This window comes from Lissotriton helveticus, chromosome 9 (genome assembly GCF_964261635.1).
Source record: "Lissotriton helveticus chromosome 9, aLisHel1.1, whole genome shotgun sequence".
Classification (NCBI taxonomy): Eukaryota; Metazoa; Chordata; class Amphibia; order Caudata; family Salamandridae; genus Lissotriton; species Lissotriton helveticus.
The window spans coordinates 1226468488-1226488289 of record NC_136070.1 but is presented as its reverse complement, the minus strand read 5'-3'; the positions used below and the strand labels follow the sequence as shown (position 1 = coordinate 1226488289).

The 19802-nt window shown below is 44.9% G+C and overlaps 1 protein-coding gene across 1 annotated transcript in view; it reads left to right on the top strand.

Annotated features, from left to right (window-relative positions):
* The window catches only part of LOC144782391 (netrin-4-like), a 257917-nt gene that overhangs the window by 212073 nt on the left and 26042 nt on the right, over positions 1 to 19802 (top strand). The window contains exon 7 of the mRNA XM_078661718.1: positions 2956 to 3092. Coding sequence (XP_078517844.1) covers positions 2956 to 3092 — 137 coding nt within the window. The remainder of the gene's footprint in view (positions 1 to 2955; positions 3093 to 19802) is intronic.

Here is a 19802-nt window from a genome sequence, read left to right as displayed (position 1 = left end):
CCACGGACCACCAGACTAGTGGGGGCATGGCAGAGGTGGTCTTCCGATCTCCTTATTACGATTAGGGAGGTCGGACCACCATTGCGCCGCCACAGCTGCCAGGGAACCACTGTTCCCAGTTTGTGTTGCGGTGGTCAGGAGCCATCTAAATGCTTGGCGGGACCACCGAGTTTCCTCTCCGCAGTTGTTCAAATTGTTAAGCCAAGGCTACATTTCTATTTCTTCTAGAACCCGAGCCAGATAGTCTTCATCAGTCAACAGCCCTGGATGTATCACTAGCCTAGCTCGCTCCTTGAAACAGTGATGAGAGTTTGTCCAATTCATATGATTTCAATCTGCGTTGGCACGCCCTAATATCACTTGGGGACTGATTGGTTGAGACTGCTTCATGTATCACCCCTATTAGAATGGCTGCTGAATCACCACCAGCTGGTTTCATGCTTAAACTTCAAATGTTATAAAATGCAGTAACCTGTCTAATTGTAGGCTCTCAGGATTAGACTGCCATACGAATCACTATATTATATTATATTATATTATATTATATTATATTATATTATATTATATTATATTATATTATATTATATTATATCATATTATATTAGGATAGTTTATTGTGGGGATTAATATAGTGCAAACCTGGCTCTGGGAAGCTGCAGATAGCTTTACAAAATGACGTGGATACATGTGAAGTTTAAGACGGCACGCAAGAACAGTCACCATAGTTCTGTTCTGTTTACAGGCACGGCCGGCACAGGTAATAGCAATAGGGCGGGGAGGTGGGGGAAGTGGACAGATGACAGGATAGGGAAAGTAAAATAAAAATAATAAAACCACTTACCTTGCACTCGCCGCATCACTGAGCACAAGGTAAGTGGTTTTTTTTAATTTATTTTTTTACTTTCCCTATCCCGTCGTCTGTCCACTTCCCCCACCGTTGCCCCTCCTAACAGTCCCGCCGCTGATACCTGTGCCGGCCACGTCTGCCGGCCACGTCAAATCTTTATAATAGAGCTGACTTTCGTCTTCAGATATTTACTACCAGGCAGACGCCCTGCCTTCTGGAATATACCTGTCCCAATAGTCTCGTTCTAGAAGAGGGCTTTGCTCAGCTGACAATCCTTCTTTCTTGCACGAAGAGTTTCCAGTTCTTGGGTTGAGGTTACAATACAAGGTGGGATACTCTGGAATAGATCTCTACAACAACTCTGGACACCTTTTGGAGAAGCCTACATAATCTTGAGCTAGCCTTCCACCTAAATAAACTTATCTATGTTGGTGAACATCTCCTGAAGGATTTATATGCTCAATAAGTTCAAACACTTTATCCTGCAAGTAAAATGTAGTAAAACAAGTGAAATAAATGTTGAAGAAGAAAACTCTAGAAAATATTTTCCTGGGCAAAAGCTTCCCATTCTTGCAGTTCATAAGTGTGAAGTACCCTCTTCCATCTTTGGCACTCACATCCGGAAGTGACTTTTAAAGCAACAGGCATATTCATTCTGGAACTTGTAATTTTGCGTTTGCAGTTGTAAGTATGGGTCTATAGGTCCAAGTGTCCAGTGCTGTTGGGTAAAATGCCAGATCAGGATTAGGAGAGCTGTCGGTGAAAAACTAATGGACGTCCATTAGTTTTTCACCGACAGCTCTCCTAATTGGGCAACAGGTGCTTTCCTTCTTTTAATTATATCCGCAGCACCCCAGAATAAATCACGTAAGTGGGCAGTTCCGGATATTTTTTAATAACACTTAGTTCTTCCCTTTCACATATAAAAAACCAAACCCGCTCCACTGTAATCAGGTGTCGCAGCACACCTGGATGGCATTCGGCTGTCCGGGTGGGACCCCGATGATGAAGCATGTCACCAACTAGGTTGGTGAGTGAGGGGTCTTCTTAAGGACAAAGGATGTCCTCATTTTGGATTGTGGCTAACACACAGACTCGCCTCTACTGAGGCTGAGTATACCTTCCCAGGTGTAACTCCCTTTTTGTTGTTTATTGATATATCTAAGGGGACAGGGAGTACCTCTCCTGCCTTTTAGGCGAATACCCTTTCTCTCCTTACTGATTACCCTAAAATGCCAGATCTTCATAAATGTGTCCTATATGGCATGGGGCTGCTTAGAAGCTGTGCCCGGCTTTCTCTGGACCAAGTCCCTTAACCCCTTCACTGCGACGGCTATTCCGCCGCAGTGCTAAGGGGGCGGGGCGACCGCATGCTGGCGACGGAACCGCTCCGTCACCAGCCGCGGTTGGGCTGTGGTTGTGATGGAGCGGTTCCGTCATGGCCCGCCCCGCTCAATAGAACGCTCAGCGCAGGCGCGGAATTCGCGCCGCGCATGAGCGGCGAGCCGGCCATGACGGAACCGCTCCGTCATCAGCACAGCGCACCCGCAGCTGATGACGGAGCGGTTCCGTCATCAGCATGGAACGGGTTAAATCAGAGCAGGATGCTCACATTCTCTTCTCTCTTATGCTCGTGGAATGGTATTACCAGTCCTGGCATCCTCTTCTTCTACTTCTTTTGATTTTCACATGCATGAGGGTCTACAAGTATAAGAACTCTGGATGAATGTATGTGTTTCCCTCACCTAGCCTGGGAGTTCTTGAGATGTGGGTTTGTGCTGCCAGGAAGGAGTAGCACAAGTAGCTGAGACCAGAGCTCCAGGTTAGAAAGAAGAATCCATCAGACCTCAGAAGTCAGGGTTGAGTAAGGAGTTATGCTGGAGACTCTGTGGTACAAATCCAGTCAATGGGATGGGTGGTCTGCGGCAGGTAGAGACCGGCTATGACAACAGCACCCTTTGGCAAGGAGGGATTTTACAACCACATTTGGTCCAAGAGAGAGAGTTGCTATACCAATCTGTGAGGGGCAGTGGCGTAGTGCACCCAGGACCCAGAAGAGGCAAGGACACACACAGTCCTAACAATATCACACTTCTCTCCCTCTTCAGCTATGACAATCGCCATGTATTAAACATTCCGGTTGGTGGAAAGATTCCTGACCTCATTGAGATGGCAGCCAATGAGAGCGAGGACGACTTGATACAGTGGAATGGCGAGCAGGGGTTCTCAGCACTAAGACACCCAGGTATGTGCCCAGATTTCATATGGTGATTTCCTTTATGCCCATCCTGCTATATAACTGTTTTATTCCTCCTTGTTGTCACAAAAGGACAGGGTGGGCTCCGCTGTGGCAAATCTCCTTTACTCGTGGTCAAAGCAGTGCACAATGTTGGCTGACACATGGTCACATGGTGGGTTGGTAGTAGTGGAATATAAATACTTGATGTAACATATCATAAAATGAATAAATAAAAACAACTTTAGTTTACAATGAGTTGTGGTTATAAGCTAAAACATAGCAACGACTGAAATTGGCTAATTATGCACTGCTTGTGCATATTTACATAACATGTCACAAATTACATTACAAATGATGATGATGGTTCATTTTTAGAGCGCCTGGCTACCCCAAAAGGTGTGTCCCCGCGCTAGAAGCACATCCGCAAGAAGAAACTAAAGACTATTGAGCTATTGTTTGTACAGCCAGGTTTTCAGTCTACTGCGAAAGGTTGGTTCAGATTTCTCAGCACGTAGCCAGAGAGGGAGAGTATTCAATGTTTTGGCCGCCAGGTAGCCGAAGGATCATCCGCCCATCCTGGCTTTCCTTATCCTGGGGATCTTAAGTAAGTGTGTTCCCGTCGAGCGCAGCTGTCGACTGGGATTGTAAGAGGTGATGAAGTCATGTAGGTAGTTGGGGCCTTTCCCCTGTAGGCTTTTGTGGCAAAAGCACAAGGCCTTAAAAATAACTATTTTCTCGATCGGCAACCAGTGGAGGGAGTCCTGGGCTTTTGTCGTTGATGAGCGGCTGGGGAAAGTTGAGGACAAGGTGTGCCGCTGCCTTTTGAATGCGTTGGAGGCGTGTCATGCATTCTTTTGGTGCACCCAGATATAGATCGTTTCCATAATCTAGCTGTGAGGTCACCAGAGTGTGGACTATGGTTTTCCTGGCTGACACCGGCAGGAAGTCTAGGGTTTTCTTTAACATCTTCAAGGTGCTGAAACATCTCCCTGCCACCTTTCTGGTTTGAGACTCGAAAGAGTTTGGCAAATGAATAGTGCCATTATATATGACGCCACCATTCACATCATCATTATCATCAACGGGCACGGCTCTCAAGAGATTTACTAGCACTTTAATGTGTTTACTTCCTGTAGTGGGAACCAAATGAGACCTTACAAGATGGGCGGATAATCTTAGCCTGGCCTTGGTTAACATTACATGAATATTTGTAAAGCGCACCTTCACCCAGAAGAGTATCTTGGCACTAAAAGGCTAGTGGACCCGTCGGGATTTGAACCTGTGACCTTGAGCTCAAACACATGTCCCTGTAGTGGACACATTAGTCCATCAAGCCACCAGACCCGGTGGCTTGGTGACTTTGGCTACTGGTAATTGTCTAGCTGCATCAGAACCGTCAATGGCAGCTCCACCGAAACCACTGAGATACCCCTCTTCCTGGTGGGCTTCTCTAAATGTGGCATGCGGTCCTACATCAGGAGAGCAGAGGCCAGACTCTCCACTGACCAGGAGGACAGGTGGGCCTCCCACCTGGTTCTAAAAGAGGATATCAGTCATTATGATGATCTCTTTCGAGTTCTTCATTAGGAACTAGAAGCCCGATTCCGACGTTGTCCGGGTATGAAATAGAATGTGTGTAATGTGTGTATTTGGCAAGGGCAATTTATTTTAAAATCTCGCAGTAGACAACATTTTTTGTTTCATTAGAATAGGGACGGAGAAGGCCCAGCTGCAGCCCTGGTTGATGTTATCAGGCGCGTGTAATTGGTGTAGTGATCCGCCGCCTGAGCCCGGCTACAGCCCTGGTTGATGTTAGCAGGTGCGTGTAATGTCGTTGAATGAGAGTTATCAGCCGTGGGTAAATCCGTTTAATGAGAGAGTTGAGTGACAGCGAGTAGGAGAGGCTGCAGTAATTGTCCCCGCAGACACACTCATTTGCGTGTTCCCCCGCTTGAGGCCCAGATGCAGGCCTGTTTGATGTTAGCAAGCGCGTGTTCACAAGCGTGAGGCCCAGCTGCAGCCCTTGTTGATGTTATTAGGCGCGTGTAATTAGTGTACTGATCCGCCGCCTGAGCCCGGCTAGAGCCCTGGTTGATGGTAGCAGGCGCGTGTAATTTTGTTGAATGACAGAGTTCAGTAACAGCGCGCAGGAGAGGCTGCAGTAACGTTACTTACCAGGCCTCCAGGTGAACGCATTTGTCATGCCCCCAGCACACGGCCACAGCAGACGATCTTCTGATTAATGTACGACCCACATGGCATGAAGGGCGGAATGTAGCATACGCCCCCAGCGTTTCTTACGCCCCCAGCGTGCCCCTTGATGCAGCGCAATTGCGTTCACATGGCATGAAGGCCGGACACACGCCCCCAGCGTTTCTCACGCCCCCAGCGTGTCACGTCCCCAGCATGCCCCTTGATGCTGCGCAGCAACGTAATTGGCGCTTGTATGTACGACTCACATGGCATGAAGGGTGGACACACGCCCCCAGCGTTTGTCACACCCCCAGCACACGCCCACAGCACACGATCTGATGGCCGTACCACACGCCCCCAGCGTTAGTCACGACCCCAGCCCACCCCCACAGCACAACGCAGACACGCCCACAAGGGACTACTTTGCTGGCACGGTTCTTTTACCTTTTAAATGTATAGAGGAGTTGGCCTAACGGCTAAGGCGCTCGACCTCGGACCTGGGGATCTGGGTTCGACTCTTGGTAACGATGCCAAACATCCTGTGATTCTGGGCAAATCACTTAATCTCCCCGTGCCTACCAAAAATGATTGTGTGTCCTCATGTAACGTAACTGGTGCTATGTAAAGCGCTCTGATACCTGATTCAGTTCGGGTCAAGTTCGCGCTATATAAAACTCTGCCAAAAAAAAAATATGGTGGCCGTCTGCATAGCCTATGTCCTTCTGCTGCAACTGTCGTTTCCAACGCTGTATTGGGTGTTGTGATTGATGCTGTGGTTACTGAGATTACCCGTCTCAAAGGTTTGGGCTCTCTCTTTATAATATTAGTATGGATAGCAGCCCGTCCCGATGTTGTCCGGGTATGAAATAGAATGTGTGTAATGTGTGTATTTGGCAAGGGCAATTTATTTTATAATCTCGCGGTAGACAACATTTTTTGTTTCATTAGAATAGGGACAGAGAAGGCCCAGCTGCAGCCCTGGTTGATGTTAGCAGGCGCGTGTAATTGGTGTAGTGATCCGCCGCCTGAGCCCGGCTACAGCCCTGGTTGATGTTAGCAGGCGCGTGTAACGTCGTTGAGTGAGAGAGTTATCAGCCGCGGGTAAATCCGTTTAATGAGAGAGTTGAGTGACAGCGAGTAGGAGAGGCTGCAGTAATTGTCCCCGCAGACATGCTCATTTTCTTGTTTCCCCGCTTGAGGCCCAGATGCAGGCCTGTTTGTTGTTAGCAGGCGAGTGTTCCCCTACTTGAGGCCCAGCTGCAGGCCTGGTTGATGTTATCAGGCACGTGTAATTTGTGTACTGATCCGCCGCCTGAGCCCGACTAGAGCCCTGGTTGATGGTAGCAGGTGCGTGTAATTTTGTTGAATCAGAGAGTTCAGTAATAGCGCGCAGGAGAGGCTGCAGTAATGTTACTTACCAGGCCTCCAGGTGAACATGTTTGTCACGCCCCCAGCACACGGCCACAGCAGACGATCTTCTGATTAATGTACGACCCACATGGCATGAAGGGCGGAACGTAGCACACGCCCCCAGCGTGCCCCTTGATGTGGCACAATTGCGTTCACATGGCATGAAGGCCGGACACAAGCCCCCAGCGTTTCTCACGCCCCCAGCGTGTCACGCCTCCAGCGTGGCCCTTGATGCTGCGCAGCAACTTAATTGGCACTTGTATGTACGACTCACATGGCATGAAGGGCGGACACACGCCCCCAGCGTTTGTCACGCCCCCAGCACACGCCCACAGCCCACGATGTGATGGCCGTACCACACGCCCCCAGCGTTAGTCACGTCCCCAGCCCACGCCCACAGCACAACGCAGACACGCCCACAAGGGACTACTTTGCTGGCACGGTTCTTTTACCTTTTAAATGTATAGAGGAGTTGGCCTAACGGCTAAGGCGCTCGACCTTGGACCTGGGGATCTGGGTTCGAGTCTTGGTAACGACGCCAAACATCCTGTGATTCTGGGCAAATCACTTAATCTCCCCGTGCCTAACAAAAATGAATGTGTGTCCTCATGTAACGTAACTGGTGCCATGTAAAGCGCTCTGATACCTGATTCAGTTCGGGTCAAGTTCGCGCTATATAAAACTCTGCAAAAAATAATTTTTTAAAAATATATATATGGTGGCCGTCTGCATAGCCTATGTCCTTCTGCTGCAACTGTCCTTTCCAACGCTGTATTGGGTGTTGTGATTGGTGCTGTGGTTACTGAGATTACCTGCCTCAAAGGTTTGGGCTCTCTCTTTATAATATTAGTATGGAAAACCACAAAGTAGATGTAACATAGTCCGCTGTCTTTACTCAGGTGGGCGAGAATACCATAAACCGGTTAAAGGAGATAGTTGTCTTCAAACATCTGCCTTAAAGCATCACCACAAGGGGCTACAGCAGTGCACCGCGCCACAACAAAGGCATTGAAAGTTGTCGAGGTGGAGGGCCATTCTGGTAAAGTGAGATGTTCAATCAATCAATCAATCAATGACACTTATAGAGCACGCTACATACCCGTAGGGTCTCAAGGCGCTTAGGGGAGGGGGGGTGCCGCTACTGCTCGAACAGCCAGGTCTTCAGCTTCTTCCTGAAGGAGAGGTGGTCTTGGGTCAGGCGCAGGTCGGTCGGGAGGGAGTTCCAGGTCTTGGCGGCCAGGTAGGAGAAGGACCTTCCTCCTGTAGTTGCTCTTCGGATGCGGGGGACAGCGGCGAGGGCGTGGTTGGCTGAACGGAGGTGGCGTTTGGGAGCGTAGAAGTTGATCCGGCTGTTGAGGTAGCTCGGGCCTTGGTCGTGTAGGGCTTTGTGTGCGTGGGTGAGGAGGCGGAAGGTGATTCTCTTGTTGACGGGGAGCCAGTGAAGGTCTCTCAGATGTCCGGAGATGTGGCTGTGTCGTGGGATGTCGAGGATGAGTCTGGCTGAGGCGTTCTGGATCCGCTGGAGTCTCTTCTGGAGCTTGGCGGTGGTACCGGCGTAGAGGGCCTGAGACCTGAGATCCAAAAATCCTTGCACCAGAAGTCCAGTTTGTGGTGCTGGTCTAGATTACTACAAGCGCATCTCTGTCCCCCATGTGATTCCCCCTGTACATGTCTTCTCTTTCTCCAATGGTGCCTCTCTTTGATTGGCCCTGTACAGAACAGCATCACACTACCTATTTGTGAAGTGACACCATGCACCATGTTGCATTTTCACTTCTCTATGGGCAACTCTTCATCAGCCCCAGAGCCTCAGTCCTCGGTGAACAATTACCATTAATAAAAAAATAATCAAAAGAATACACAGGCTAAGGTAAACCCTTATTATAATTATATCATAAGCGCTACGAGGCCTCAGGGTAAGAAACACGCTATACAAATATAACTTCATTCATTCATTCATTCATAATAATAATTGCTACAAAGATTAGAATAACACAACCTATGATAGACTTCCACTTTGAGAGTTTCATATTTGAGAGCATAAAACTTTGCTGAGTTGATGCTTCAAACATGATGCATGCTGGGCGAAGGATCAGCGCCTTCAGGTGGGCCATTACAGCATATGCTGCACATTTTATAATAACCCTTGATTTTATCAGAAGATGAAACAGAATAACTATGGTGAAAACATAATCTGCCTCCCAGAGTTCAGAGTCGGGGTTTTTATTGCTAATTAACACAACAGCTAGGTTTCCTCACAGCGCCTAGAAGCTGCGCTGTTCGTGCGTTAATAAATACATTTAACATAAAATGACATCAGAAAATTAAATAGCATTGGCCTGTGTGATTAGTTGAACTCCTCTCTTTTTAAGACCTGCTCTTGTGGCAGGCTGCAGGGTGCTTGTTGGTTTGCTACAAGCAAAATGCAGCAAGCACTCTGCATAAGGATGACTGTAAGGGAATCTATATCCCTTCCCAGGCCAGCAACTCACCTTTAAATATAGAAGGAACGGCCTATACTGGGCCCCCTGACCTGGGCATTTCTGCAGATGGCTTCTTCGGGAGATATGGACTGCTGTGACATTGTTATGGTGGCAATGATATCTGACCCCTGTGAGTTATGCACCCTGGGTTTTATGACAGGATAAGTTCTGAGAACCCTGGAGGTCAAACTCAGTGGGAGTCAGCCTGCTTTAAACGTTTGTGCTCTGGTGTTACTGAGCACAAGAAACCCTCAGTGTTAACTTTCTTTGTGATTCAATATTGTTGTGTTGGGTTCAGAGAAGGTGCAGGTCACATCTTGACATAAAATGCAAAGCACGATGAGCTTCTGTTTTAGAAGGAGTCTCTGGAAAATGTGCTTCACTTCTCATGAAGAGGAAGCAGTAGCAAAGAGGATGTGGTGTAATGGCCAGAGCTTCCAACTGTGAAACCGAGGAACCAAGTTCTAGTCTTAGCTTTGGGCTCAACGTCCTGTGATTCTGGGCAAATCACTTAATCTCCCTGTGCCTATAAATACAATCCTTTTTTTAGAAGGGCATGCAAAGTAAAGCACAGAGAGTGATGGGCGGAGTCTACAGAGTAGATGTCTAGTTGAGACCTAAAAACAAATGTGTAAAGTAGCTGGTGATTGTGTAATGCACTCTAATACCTTTAGGGTCGAGTTTGCACTGTGCATAACTGAAAAAGGCTCTGGAGTTTGTATAATTTCCCAAACTAAACACAGAGACTTTTTTATTAGGCATGGGCAAAGTGGTTCCTGGCCCAGGTGACCCTATGATAGAGCCAGCTCTGATCTGCAGAAAGTCTTGCCCTGATGACCGTGAATAATTCTTAAACAGATTGTTCTAAATGCCGTTTTTCGTTAATTTATTTTAATGTGCGTGGTGTGTGTAAGTCTAATATAGACAGAAAATGTTTGTTCTTTAACAGCATGCAACACAATTAACCCTTTGGCCGTGGCGGTATTTCCGCTGGGGGGCAGCGCGGCACCGCCATGCTCGTGACAGAACCACGCCGTCATGAGCCACGGGCAAGCTTTGCTTATAGCGACGTGATTCCGTCACAACTCCGCCCACTCACTAATTCGCCCGCTCAGTGCTACGTGGGCGGAGCGGCCACGGCATGACGGTGTGGTTCCATCATGAGCAGGGAAGGGGTTAAAAAAGCCTATTTTAGATAAAACAGGACCTCACATATGAGAAATGGCAGAGGGTCACAAATATTACTGGGGTATTAGTGAGCTGCTCCTGTATCATAATATTAAAATCACACATCACTATGCCTTAATATTCGATATATACACATTAAGAATTTGGACGAGTGCACCTGTGCACTGTCGGTGATCTGGCCAAAGAGGGCATGAAAGAGCTGAAATTGGATCATAAATTCAAAGCTGTTCCGAATAAGTGACTTCAAATTCCGTTTGGCACAGGGCCCCTGAAATCTCTAAGATGTCCCTGGTAAACACACATCTGCACAAGTGCATACAAACAATAAAACACGGAGACAGCCATGTACACAGAAAACAGCACTCAGACCAAAAGTAATTCAGACACAAATGTGCATCTGGAAAACGCACTGACCCAGACACTCAAGCACACACGAACAACACATATAGGCATGCATGTACATTAAGAACATTCAGCAACATGTATAGGGGCACTTGTGCACACAGGTAATTGGATGTATGTGGAGAAGTGAATGGATGGAGACATGTTTGGTTGCTTTGGTGCAGGTCAGGGATGGATGATTGACAGACGACGGGTGTGGTTTCACATCTGAATGCATAAATAATTTTGGATGTGTGTACGTATGTGTGTTTGTGCTGTGTGAACGTAACTAAAAGGCTCCTCAGTGCTGTACTGTGTTAAAGGCAAAGATACAAAAGATACTGCTCAGTGAGGGATTTGAGTAGATTGCTATTGCATTGTGATGCAGTGTTCTCTAAAGAGGTGAGTCTTAACTCTTTCCTAAACTGGAGGAGCGTTGCAGAGCTCCTGATAAATACAGGGATAAAGTTCCAGATCCTGAGGGCATAGATGGAGACCTATTGCCTTGTTTTTTCTTTTGCCGCCAGTCTGATGGTGTCCTGCAGAGAACCATCAGCAATGGTTGGTTTGTCATCCAGATAGGTGGTATAATACGTCGTGATGACTTTGCAAATGATGTAGCTGGTTTGAAGTTGGTGCGGGCCAGCGAGATGAGCCAGTCAAGTTCCATCAACATGGTGTGATGTGATCATATTTCTTCTGGCTGTGGATTAGATGCGAGGTTGCGTGTGGGATGTCCTTGGAGGGAGAGATGTGATGTATTCCTATAGGTTCTGAATCGATCCCCCTATTCCTGACCCTATTCTGGTTAAACAAACCAACAAGTTAACTAGCAGTCAGCCCATGAGGCAGAAAACCCCCATGATGCAGATACCGTTATCTGACGCAGTCACACTACGGCACAGGAACGTGTTATCTGATTAGGTCATAACGCTTGCGATCTAATTAGACAAGCGATATTCCTCCAGCCCCTGATAAGGCATACGGAGTTCTCATAACAAATCAAACCTATGACAACCTGGGCAAAACCCTGCGGCCATTGTTTTGATTTCACCGAGAACTTCAGCAAAAGAATGTGCTAACGAGCAAGTCGTATGACATCCTTATTGACGTATCTATGTCCATCCTTACGTCAATCTCGGCACCTTAAAGGTATAAATATTACCGATATTGCCCTATGCAAACACACGCGGTGGTGACGAGACGGAGCAGCCATACTTGCCGAAGCCCAGAGCAGAGCAGACCCCGCTGGCGCAGCCCCGCCTTCCTGACGCGCTGAGAACGAGACGCGCTGCTTTCTCCTGCCGAGAAATCCAGCACCGGCGCTTCCGGGTAGCCCTCGCAGGCAGCCTGGAATATCGAGACCAGAGAGAGAGATACCATCCCTCATTCATCCTTAATTCCAGGTACAGAACTGAATAACCCCTCGCAGAGAATTCTTTAGTCAGTCACTTGGCAAAAACAAACTTAACTTAAACTGTAACTTTCTATTCCCGCCCACGTATTAGGCTTAGGTCGGGTACACGGGGTAGGCGTATTTAGAAACACCAGTTGAGTACGTTTAGTCAAATGTATATGTGTATGTAATATATTTTATTCATTTTAAAACATCTTATGGCTTAGAAACCATATCAATGTTTTTACAGTATTATTTTATACTTCTGCTTTTAATGTATGCACTTTACTTAGCTATAAGTATTGCAATAATATCGATCCATTTCTCTTGTATGAGAAAAGAGACTGATCAATAAATAACACCTTTTTATTGAACACGCCCGTCTCTTCCTTTTCTCTACAATCTGATGAGACTAAGAATGCACGTACTGACTGAGTAAAATAAATTGCCTTTTGTTCACACGACTCTCGAGATACACTCTTGATTAGGGGAGAGCAAAGTTGTCATGTTCTATGGTTGTCAGAAACTAAATCCCTTCTTGTCTAATCAGGGAAGTTAATTCCTTCCTGAACATTCGAGAAAGTTTCTAGTGAACTCTGAGCTAGCTGGCAAACCCAAAACTTTAAGTCTAATATCGACAGTAGTAGACCTAGTTAACGTCTGGTCTAGGCCTTTACTATTGAAGGTATTATTCCAATGCGCAGAGCCTATTGGGATAATAGGAACTACACTACATGGCGCCCAACGCGTTTGGAAAGGGCGATAAAACTAACGTAAGACATTTAAAGTAACTCAGTCGTGCTTTCTCACTCAGACCCCTTTCTCCCATAATACTCCAAAGACGTCTGGAGTGGGTGAAAGGTAAATATCCGCCAAACCTCGCAGGAGGAAACTCCTATGTATGGTACTTGGTTTAGTCAACGTTGAAGGATACACTGTTCCAAAATATTGTGCATTAATCTTTGTTTCCATAAGAAACCTGATCTGCAAACAAAAGAAATAACCATCCTGTCGGTAAAATGGTAGACAGTGATGATGAAAGAGAGGCAGTTAGATTAGCAACTGAACTCGCAGCAGCTGATGCTACCATGCAGGAAGCTGACCCGGATATAATACTCATCCCGGTCATTAAAAGAAAATCTATAACCATAAAACTTATAGAAAATGGACTGACACCTAGAGGTGGTACAGTCATATTCGTAATTGAGGCACACGAATATCGGCAGACAGAGGTATACTATTCATGGATACATTTTCCAGCAGCAAATGCTGTAACAAAGTACTTCCACTATTACAAAATAGAGGAACCTCCTGAAACGTACACTCCTTTCGAGGAGGTGGAAGTACCACTCAAATTTCAAGAGCACCTGCTCTTATTTGATGGCGCCCTAAAACATAATAATCACATCACCAGGCTCGGTCCGTTAGGTAGACCAGGAGCAACGTGGCCGGTCCTAGCCGGATACACACCACATCCAGACATCGACGGGATGTCTGCAGCTAACCTGTTAACACAGCTAAAACAATTAATAAAAATACATAGACAATTAGTCCAGTATGTGATGCGGACTTCAACAATTCAGCCAGCGATTAAACTCCCACAGCTGACCCCTCACCAGGGGAACACAAATAAAATTACACCACAGAACATCCAGTCCTGCCTAGGTAAAGTACCGGCTAAACGGGAACAAATACCATTCTGGCTAGCGCAGAAAATCACCCAAATAGAGGCGGTGTTTCCAGACACCACCCCGCTAGAAAAGCACAGGATTCTGACTATCTGTCTTCCAATGGGAATCGCACCACACATTGAGGACTGTGACACTTGGGGTACAGTCTTTGCTTCCATCTACACAAAAACGCACGGTGTTCCATCCATTTCGGTAATACCAGATGTGCTAAAACAAATTCAAGACGAATACGGTCCAGAACCCGCTTTAACTCTTGGTATGAAATTACTAAAAGACTTCAAGCAGGTCTCGGCTATATTATTAGCCAACATAAAGGGAGAAGCAGCAAACGTGGCGATCCGCCAGAGGTTAAAGGAAACAGATATAGCAGACCAACCAGCTGAAATTGCCAGAATCATAGAAAAATCCTATGAGGAACTAGGTAGAGATAGTTTAGGTGGAATACCAGTAAAACCACAACTGATTGAAAGTCCTGAAAAAATATTTTTTAATAATAACTCAACATCACAGAAAAAGAGCTGGGATGGAAACAAACAATCCAATCCCAAAGAAAAGAAATTCCAGTCCAGAGGAAGGTCTCCTAGGCGAAGAGAGAAATCTCCGAACCAAAGACACAGGTCACCCCAGAGTGACCCCTCTGGGAAAAGATATAACCTTAGAAATAGGGATAATATAAAAAAGCCTGATAGATATCAAGACATTGATACACGTCCCTCTCAATCTTTTCAGACTTCCTCGCAGAAATCGGAAAGAAGAGGACGATCAGAACAAAGAGAAGAGCACGCCAAGTCCAAAGACAAGGAACCTGCTCAGCTAAAAAAGAAATTACAATTTCCAAAGAAGAAGGTAGCTAGCATTAAAATAGTTAACAATGCCGAGAATTCTGAGGACACAACTGAAAAACGGGGAATGGGCTCAGACAATGCTAGACAGCGCAGCAGAAGTGAGCATAGCTCGCAAAGTCCTTATGAATCATCTGGAGACAGTGGACACGAATGAATATCTTCAAGTGGAAACTGCAGACACCAGAGTTAGCAAACCTCACAAAATATACGAAATAACATTACGTATAGAGGGAGATAAGACTAGAAAAATAAGGGGACTATTTTGGGAAAATCTCTCCAAAGGCTATGACATCCTTCTAGCTGAAAAAGACTGGCCACCAGAGTTTGTCAGGGATTGCCCTCATGGCGAAGAAGTAATTATGCCTGCCTTCTCAAATCATATCCCAATTCATAAAAAATACACACTTGCTAGAAAGTGGGCAGTGGCTCTAGCTCCTGCTTTATATAAAAATCACGTAGGATGGGATGAGGACTCTCCTCCTCACAAAATCCAGTTAAAATCACAACCTACTGCACAAAGGCAGTACCCAATTAAGCAAGAAGCAAAAAAACAGGTAAAAGAAATACTAGATCAGCTAGAATACCAGGGGGTGATTGAAACTTGCACCTCACAAATGAACAACCCTTTGTTTTCGGTCTCCAAACCAGACAATTCATATCGTCTAGTTTTGGATTACCGACACCTTAACACATGTTGCAAAACTTTTGCAGTGCAAAATTCGCATAGTGCTGCACTAATGAATAACATAGTGCGCAAAAAATACAAAACAACATTAGACATCTCTAATGGATTCTTTTGTCAAAACATAGCACCAGAGAGCAGATATTTGTCTGCGTTCTCAATAAATGGCACTCAAAAACAATTCTGTCGGTTAGCCCAGGGGTACAAGAACAGCCCGGGAGTATTCTCAGCGAGAGTAACAGAATTACTACAAATATATGATGATGAAGCATTATCTTATGTCGACGACATTTACTTAACAGATGATGACTTGGAGACTCACTTGAAGAGAGTGAACACCATAATACTTGGGTTCGCAGCAGAGGGTTACAAATTCAACTTTAAAAAATCCAGAATTGCCCATCTGACAGTCCTGTTCTTAGGATATGAATTATCAAGTGAAGGCAAAAGCCTGGCTGACAATTTCCTAGAGAAATGTGCCGTAATCCAAGCACCTAGAACACTAAAAAACCTACAGTCGATTCTAGGCTTCCTAAATTTCGGAAGAACATATATTGCAAATTACGCAGAAAGGGTCAAACCCCTTTATGATCTAATAAAACCAGATTTTAAAAGATCTAATTGGACTCAAATACACACAGAAATATTGAGATCCTTACAAACAGACATGCTAATTAAAACAAAATTAGAAACACGTGATAACACACGCAATCTTGTGATTCGAGTCATCCCAGGGAGATGCGGATTCACATACCTGACCTCTAATGAGGGAGAAAAGGTACCAATTGCATTCAAATCACACTTGTACACAGAAGCTGAACAGAAATTCAGCAACAAAGAAAAAATTGTTCATGCAGTTCAAACCGCAATAGCTGGAGAAAAAGATCAAGCTGACGGTAGACATATCACAGTCAGAACAGCAGAATCAGCCTTTGAGGCACTAACAACACCGTGTAATTTACCAACAACAACATTGAATCCGGAATGGATACAATGGGTGAATTCAATCACAATGGACAAAGTATACTATTACTTTGATCCAGAACTAGAAGAAATGGAAAATTTAGAATATGAACGAACATTCCCTCTGCCAATCGACATTCTGCCTTTACGACATTACGCCTGTGTAATTTATACAGACGGACATGCTCAACCACCCGTTTGGGGAGAACAGGCATACAACCCCACATGTGGGATTACAAAAGAAGTGTGGCGCGGAGGTAAACTAAAACCTCTATTAACAAAAACACACTCAGTAGAAACCAATTCAGAACATCAAACTGAAATACTGGCATTGAAAATGGCGCTAGATAATGCGGATCGCGAATTCCCGACACTTATAGTGTCAGATTCATATTACTGCGTCAAATCATATAATAAGGATTTGCAGACATGGATTCAGAACGGTTACAAAGATGACACAGATGCACCAATAAAGCAGAAACGGCTCTGGGAACAAATAGCTCTTTTACAAAAAGAGCTACCAAAGACTCACGTGACACACTCACTGAGTCATCAGCGTGATGGCGTTCACGTTGCAGGGAATTCATTGGCTGAGACAGCCACAGCGGCAGCCACTAAATCGGCTCCCGTAGTTCGAAAAAAGCATACATTAAAATACATTGACGGTGAAACAGTGCTGGCGGTGAGAACGTCATCAAAAGGCGACTGCTCAGCGCTACCGATCAACTATCCACTCAATTATACATACATAATCGATGCAAACTCCGTCCCTTTTGCTCGAATCCCTGGAGTGGGGGATAGAGTGATTCCAAACATGGACAGGAGAAACTTGTTAATCGCAGACGCACATATGGGCGAGGGTCTCAGACACCTCAAACTAAAAGATTCTCTGGAAGAATTACAATCACGGTACTGGTGGCCAGGCATGAGCCTGCGTCACACCATGTTTGTAAAAAACTGCCCAAACTGCAACAGAGATCGCAGTGGGGAGAGAAACAGTTTAATACCACGTCGTTTTACTCCAGAAAAAATCAAGAGTAAAAAGGAAGGCTTGCGATTAACATATACAGGCTAGTTTCCACTTATAATGTAGATCACCAGCACTCGGCTGACGTCTGGACTGTTATACAAAGATTTGCGAGTCTAAATGGCATATACGCTAAGAGCATGCTACGTTTGACCATTGTTTTCACTCTAGCCCTCCAGCCTGATGGGAAACATGGCCAAATGAGCATAGCACAGCGGGAATCTTCTCACTTCCTTCCTGAGGGATACGGGATGGTGTAAAGAAAAAACCAAGGCATAAAGCAATCTATAACAGATAGGATATTAGGTTCGGGAGCTGGGTGGGTCAAACATCTAATAAGTGTCCAACGTAGTCTAAATAACTTGCCAAGGAATTCTCTGAAGGGATTCAGTGCTTACGAATTATTATTTGGAACTAGGATGTTGATCTCTGACATTGATAGTCAGACTTCAGTGGTGAAAGAAAAAAGCTTTGATATCAAAGACCGTTTGGCTATTTTGCAGGACTTAAACAAAACAAGAAAAGACCTGAGCAACATAAAGTTGAAACAACAGCCAACAACCACTGAAGAACCACCACCTGTCCCAGCAAGACCTGTCTGGATTCCAAAAGTCAGGGATCTAGTCAGGGAAAAGATCGCGGTAAAGAAGGAATTTGGGCCTTCTTACAGAAAAGCAGTTCCTGTCTTGTCTATCAACGGGACAAGATCAGTTGTACTACCGCCACTTGCTGGTAAAAAGGAGAACGGAGTTGTATCAATCGACCTGGTAAAACCACAATCATGTGGCCGATAACAAACAGTAGGCCAAGTGGACTCCCAATAAGTAGCCGAACACCAAGGTTTGCTACCAGTACAGAGGTCCTAACGAAGAGGCTCATCACATTCGAAACGCCTACAGAAGAACAACAAGGTCTATGCAACAATGCAATAGAACTTAGACCTCTGAAAACCCAAATAAAAACTTTTAGCAGAGACACACCAATCTATAATGAAGTACCAAGCGAAAATGCAAGAAACAGTAATCCTGAACCAATTGGAACAATTGACAGAACTGCATCCGGCTACTTCATAAACTTCGATGATTCCTCTGAAGGCTTCAGTGAATCAAAGACACAGCCATCATCAAAAACTTTTAAAGATAAAGCTAAAGAACTTTTGAAACAACTAAAAGAAACATATCTGATTTCTCCATGGATCGAATTTTGGGTGGGTTTTGGTGCATTTATCCTCATACTTTGGCTCATCATGGTACTTACTTTGGGACGCTTCATTGAGGGAAAATATGCTAAAATGGACACAGCAAGTCAGAAAATCAACTTGATCCTCAAACCACACACATCTTCACACGTCGAGAAAAGAGAACTTTCTACAGTCAACTTCACAGCCAATCCGATACCGGGTGGGGTAGCCTGGGACAACACTGACTATGAAATTTATGGTCCGGTCGAAATCCTGAAATATCCACACCAAATTAAGATCTCATTGAGTGACTTTGCAAAACCAAGCTCATTTGCTGATGATTGGGACTTCGAAAGCATTAATAATATGATGTCTGACTTAGTAATGTCTGCTAAATTTACCAAACATGATTATTTGCAGGGTTCTACAAATTATGATAGTATGTACTGTTATAACCACTATGGTAACCATTTTCTACATAGATCTGCACAACCTAGAAATGTTTTAAATTATAATCAATGGGAACATTGTGCAACCCCTCCAAAAGGAAGCTCAAGAACCTTCTATGACAAATATTCATACTTTTCAGGTTTTAACACAAGTAATGCTGAAGCATTTTATTTCAAATTGTCAAACAAGACAGGAACTAAGACCATGATAACAAACACAAAATTGATATATTCAGACTCATTCTTTGAAAAAATGAATACTTTTGGTTTTGATTATTGGGACAAAAATGTTGAATTGAAAAGTGTTTGGGGTACAAAAGAATGGCAAGTGCAGGGTATAGAATCTTTGTTTAGAGCCTGCATGATCCCAGAACAAATGATATTTTTAAATGACACTGTTCAACAAACTACCTGTCTTGGCCTAGCCAAAATTAAAGACTTAAATAAACCGTCTATTCCAAAGCCAACAATGTACAGCAATACCTCTACAGATGAAGAGATAGACGTAAATTATGTATTAAACCAAAACAGAACACATCCAGATTGGAAACAGTGGTTGATCTGGCCCACAGATAATAATAACTGTCAAGACAGATTCCTGAACAAAACACAGGGGTTCAAAATGACCAGGCCAGACCCTAGATATCCTCAAAGACATCACCCAGGGATAATAACCACCTACAGTGTGGGCAAATTATGCCTTCAGTGGCTACAAACTTCCACACTGACAGAAATTAAGCAACACCTAACTTTACTTACTGATGGTGCTGACTTGCGTGATTTCATTATGGGACCGCGCAAACAGCGTCAAAAACGTTTCATAGCAGC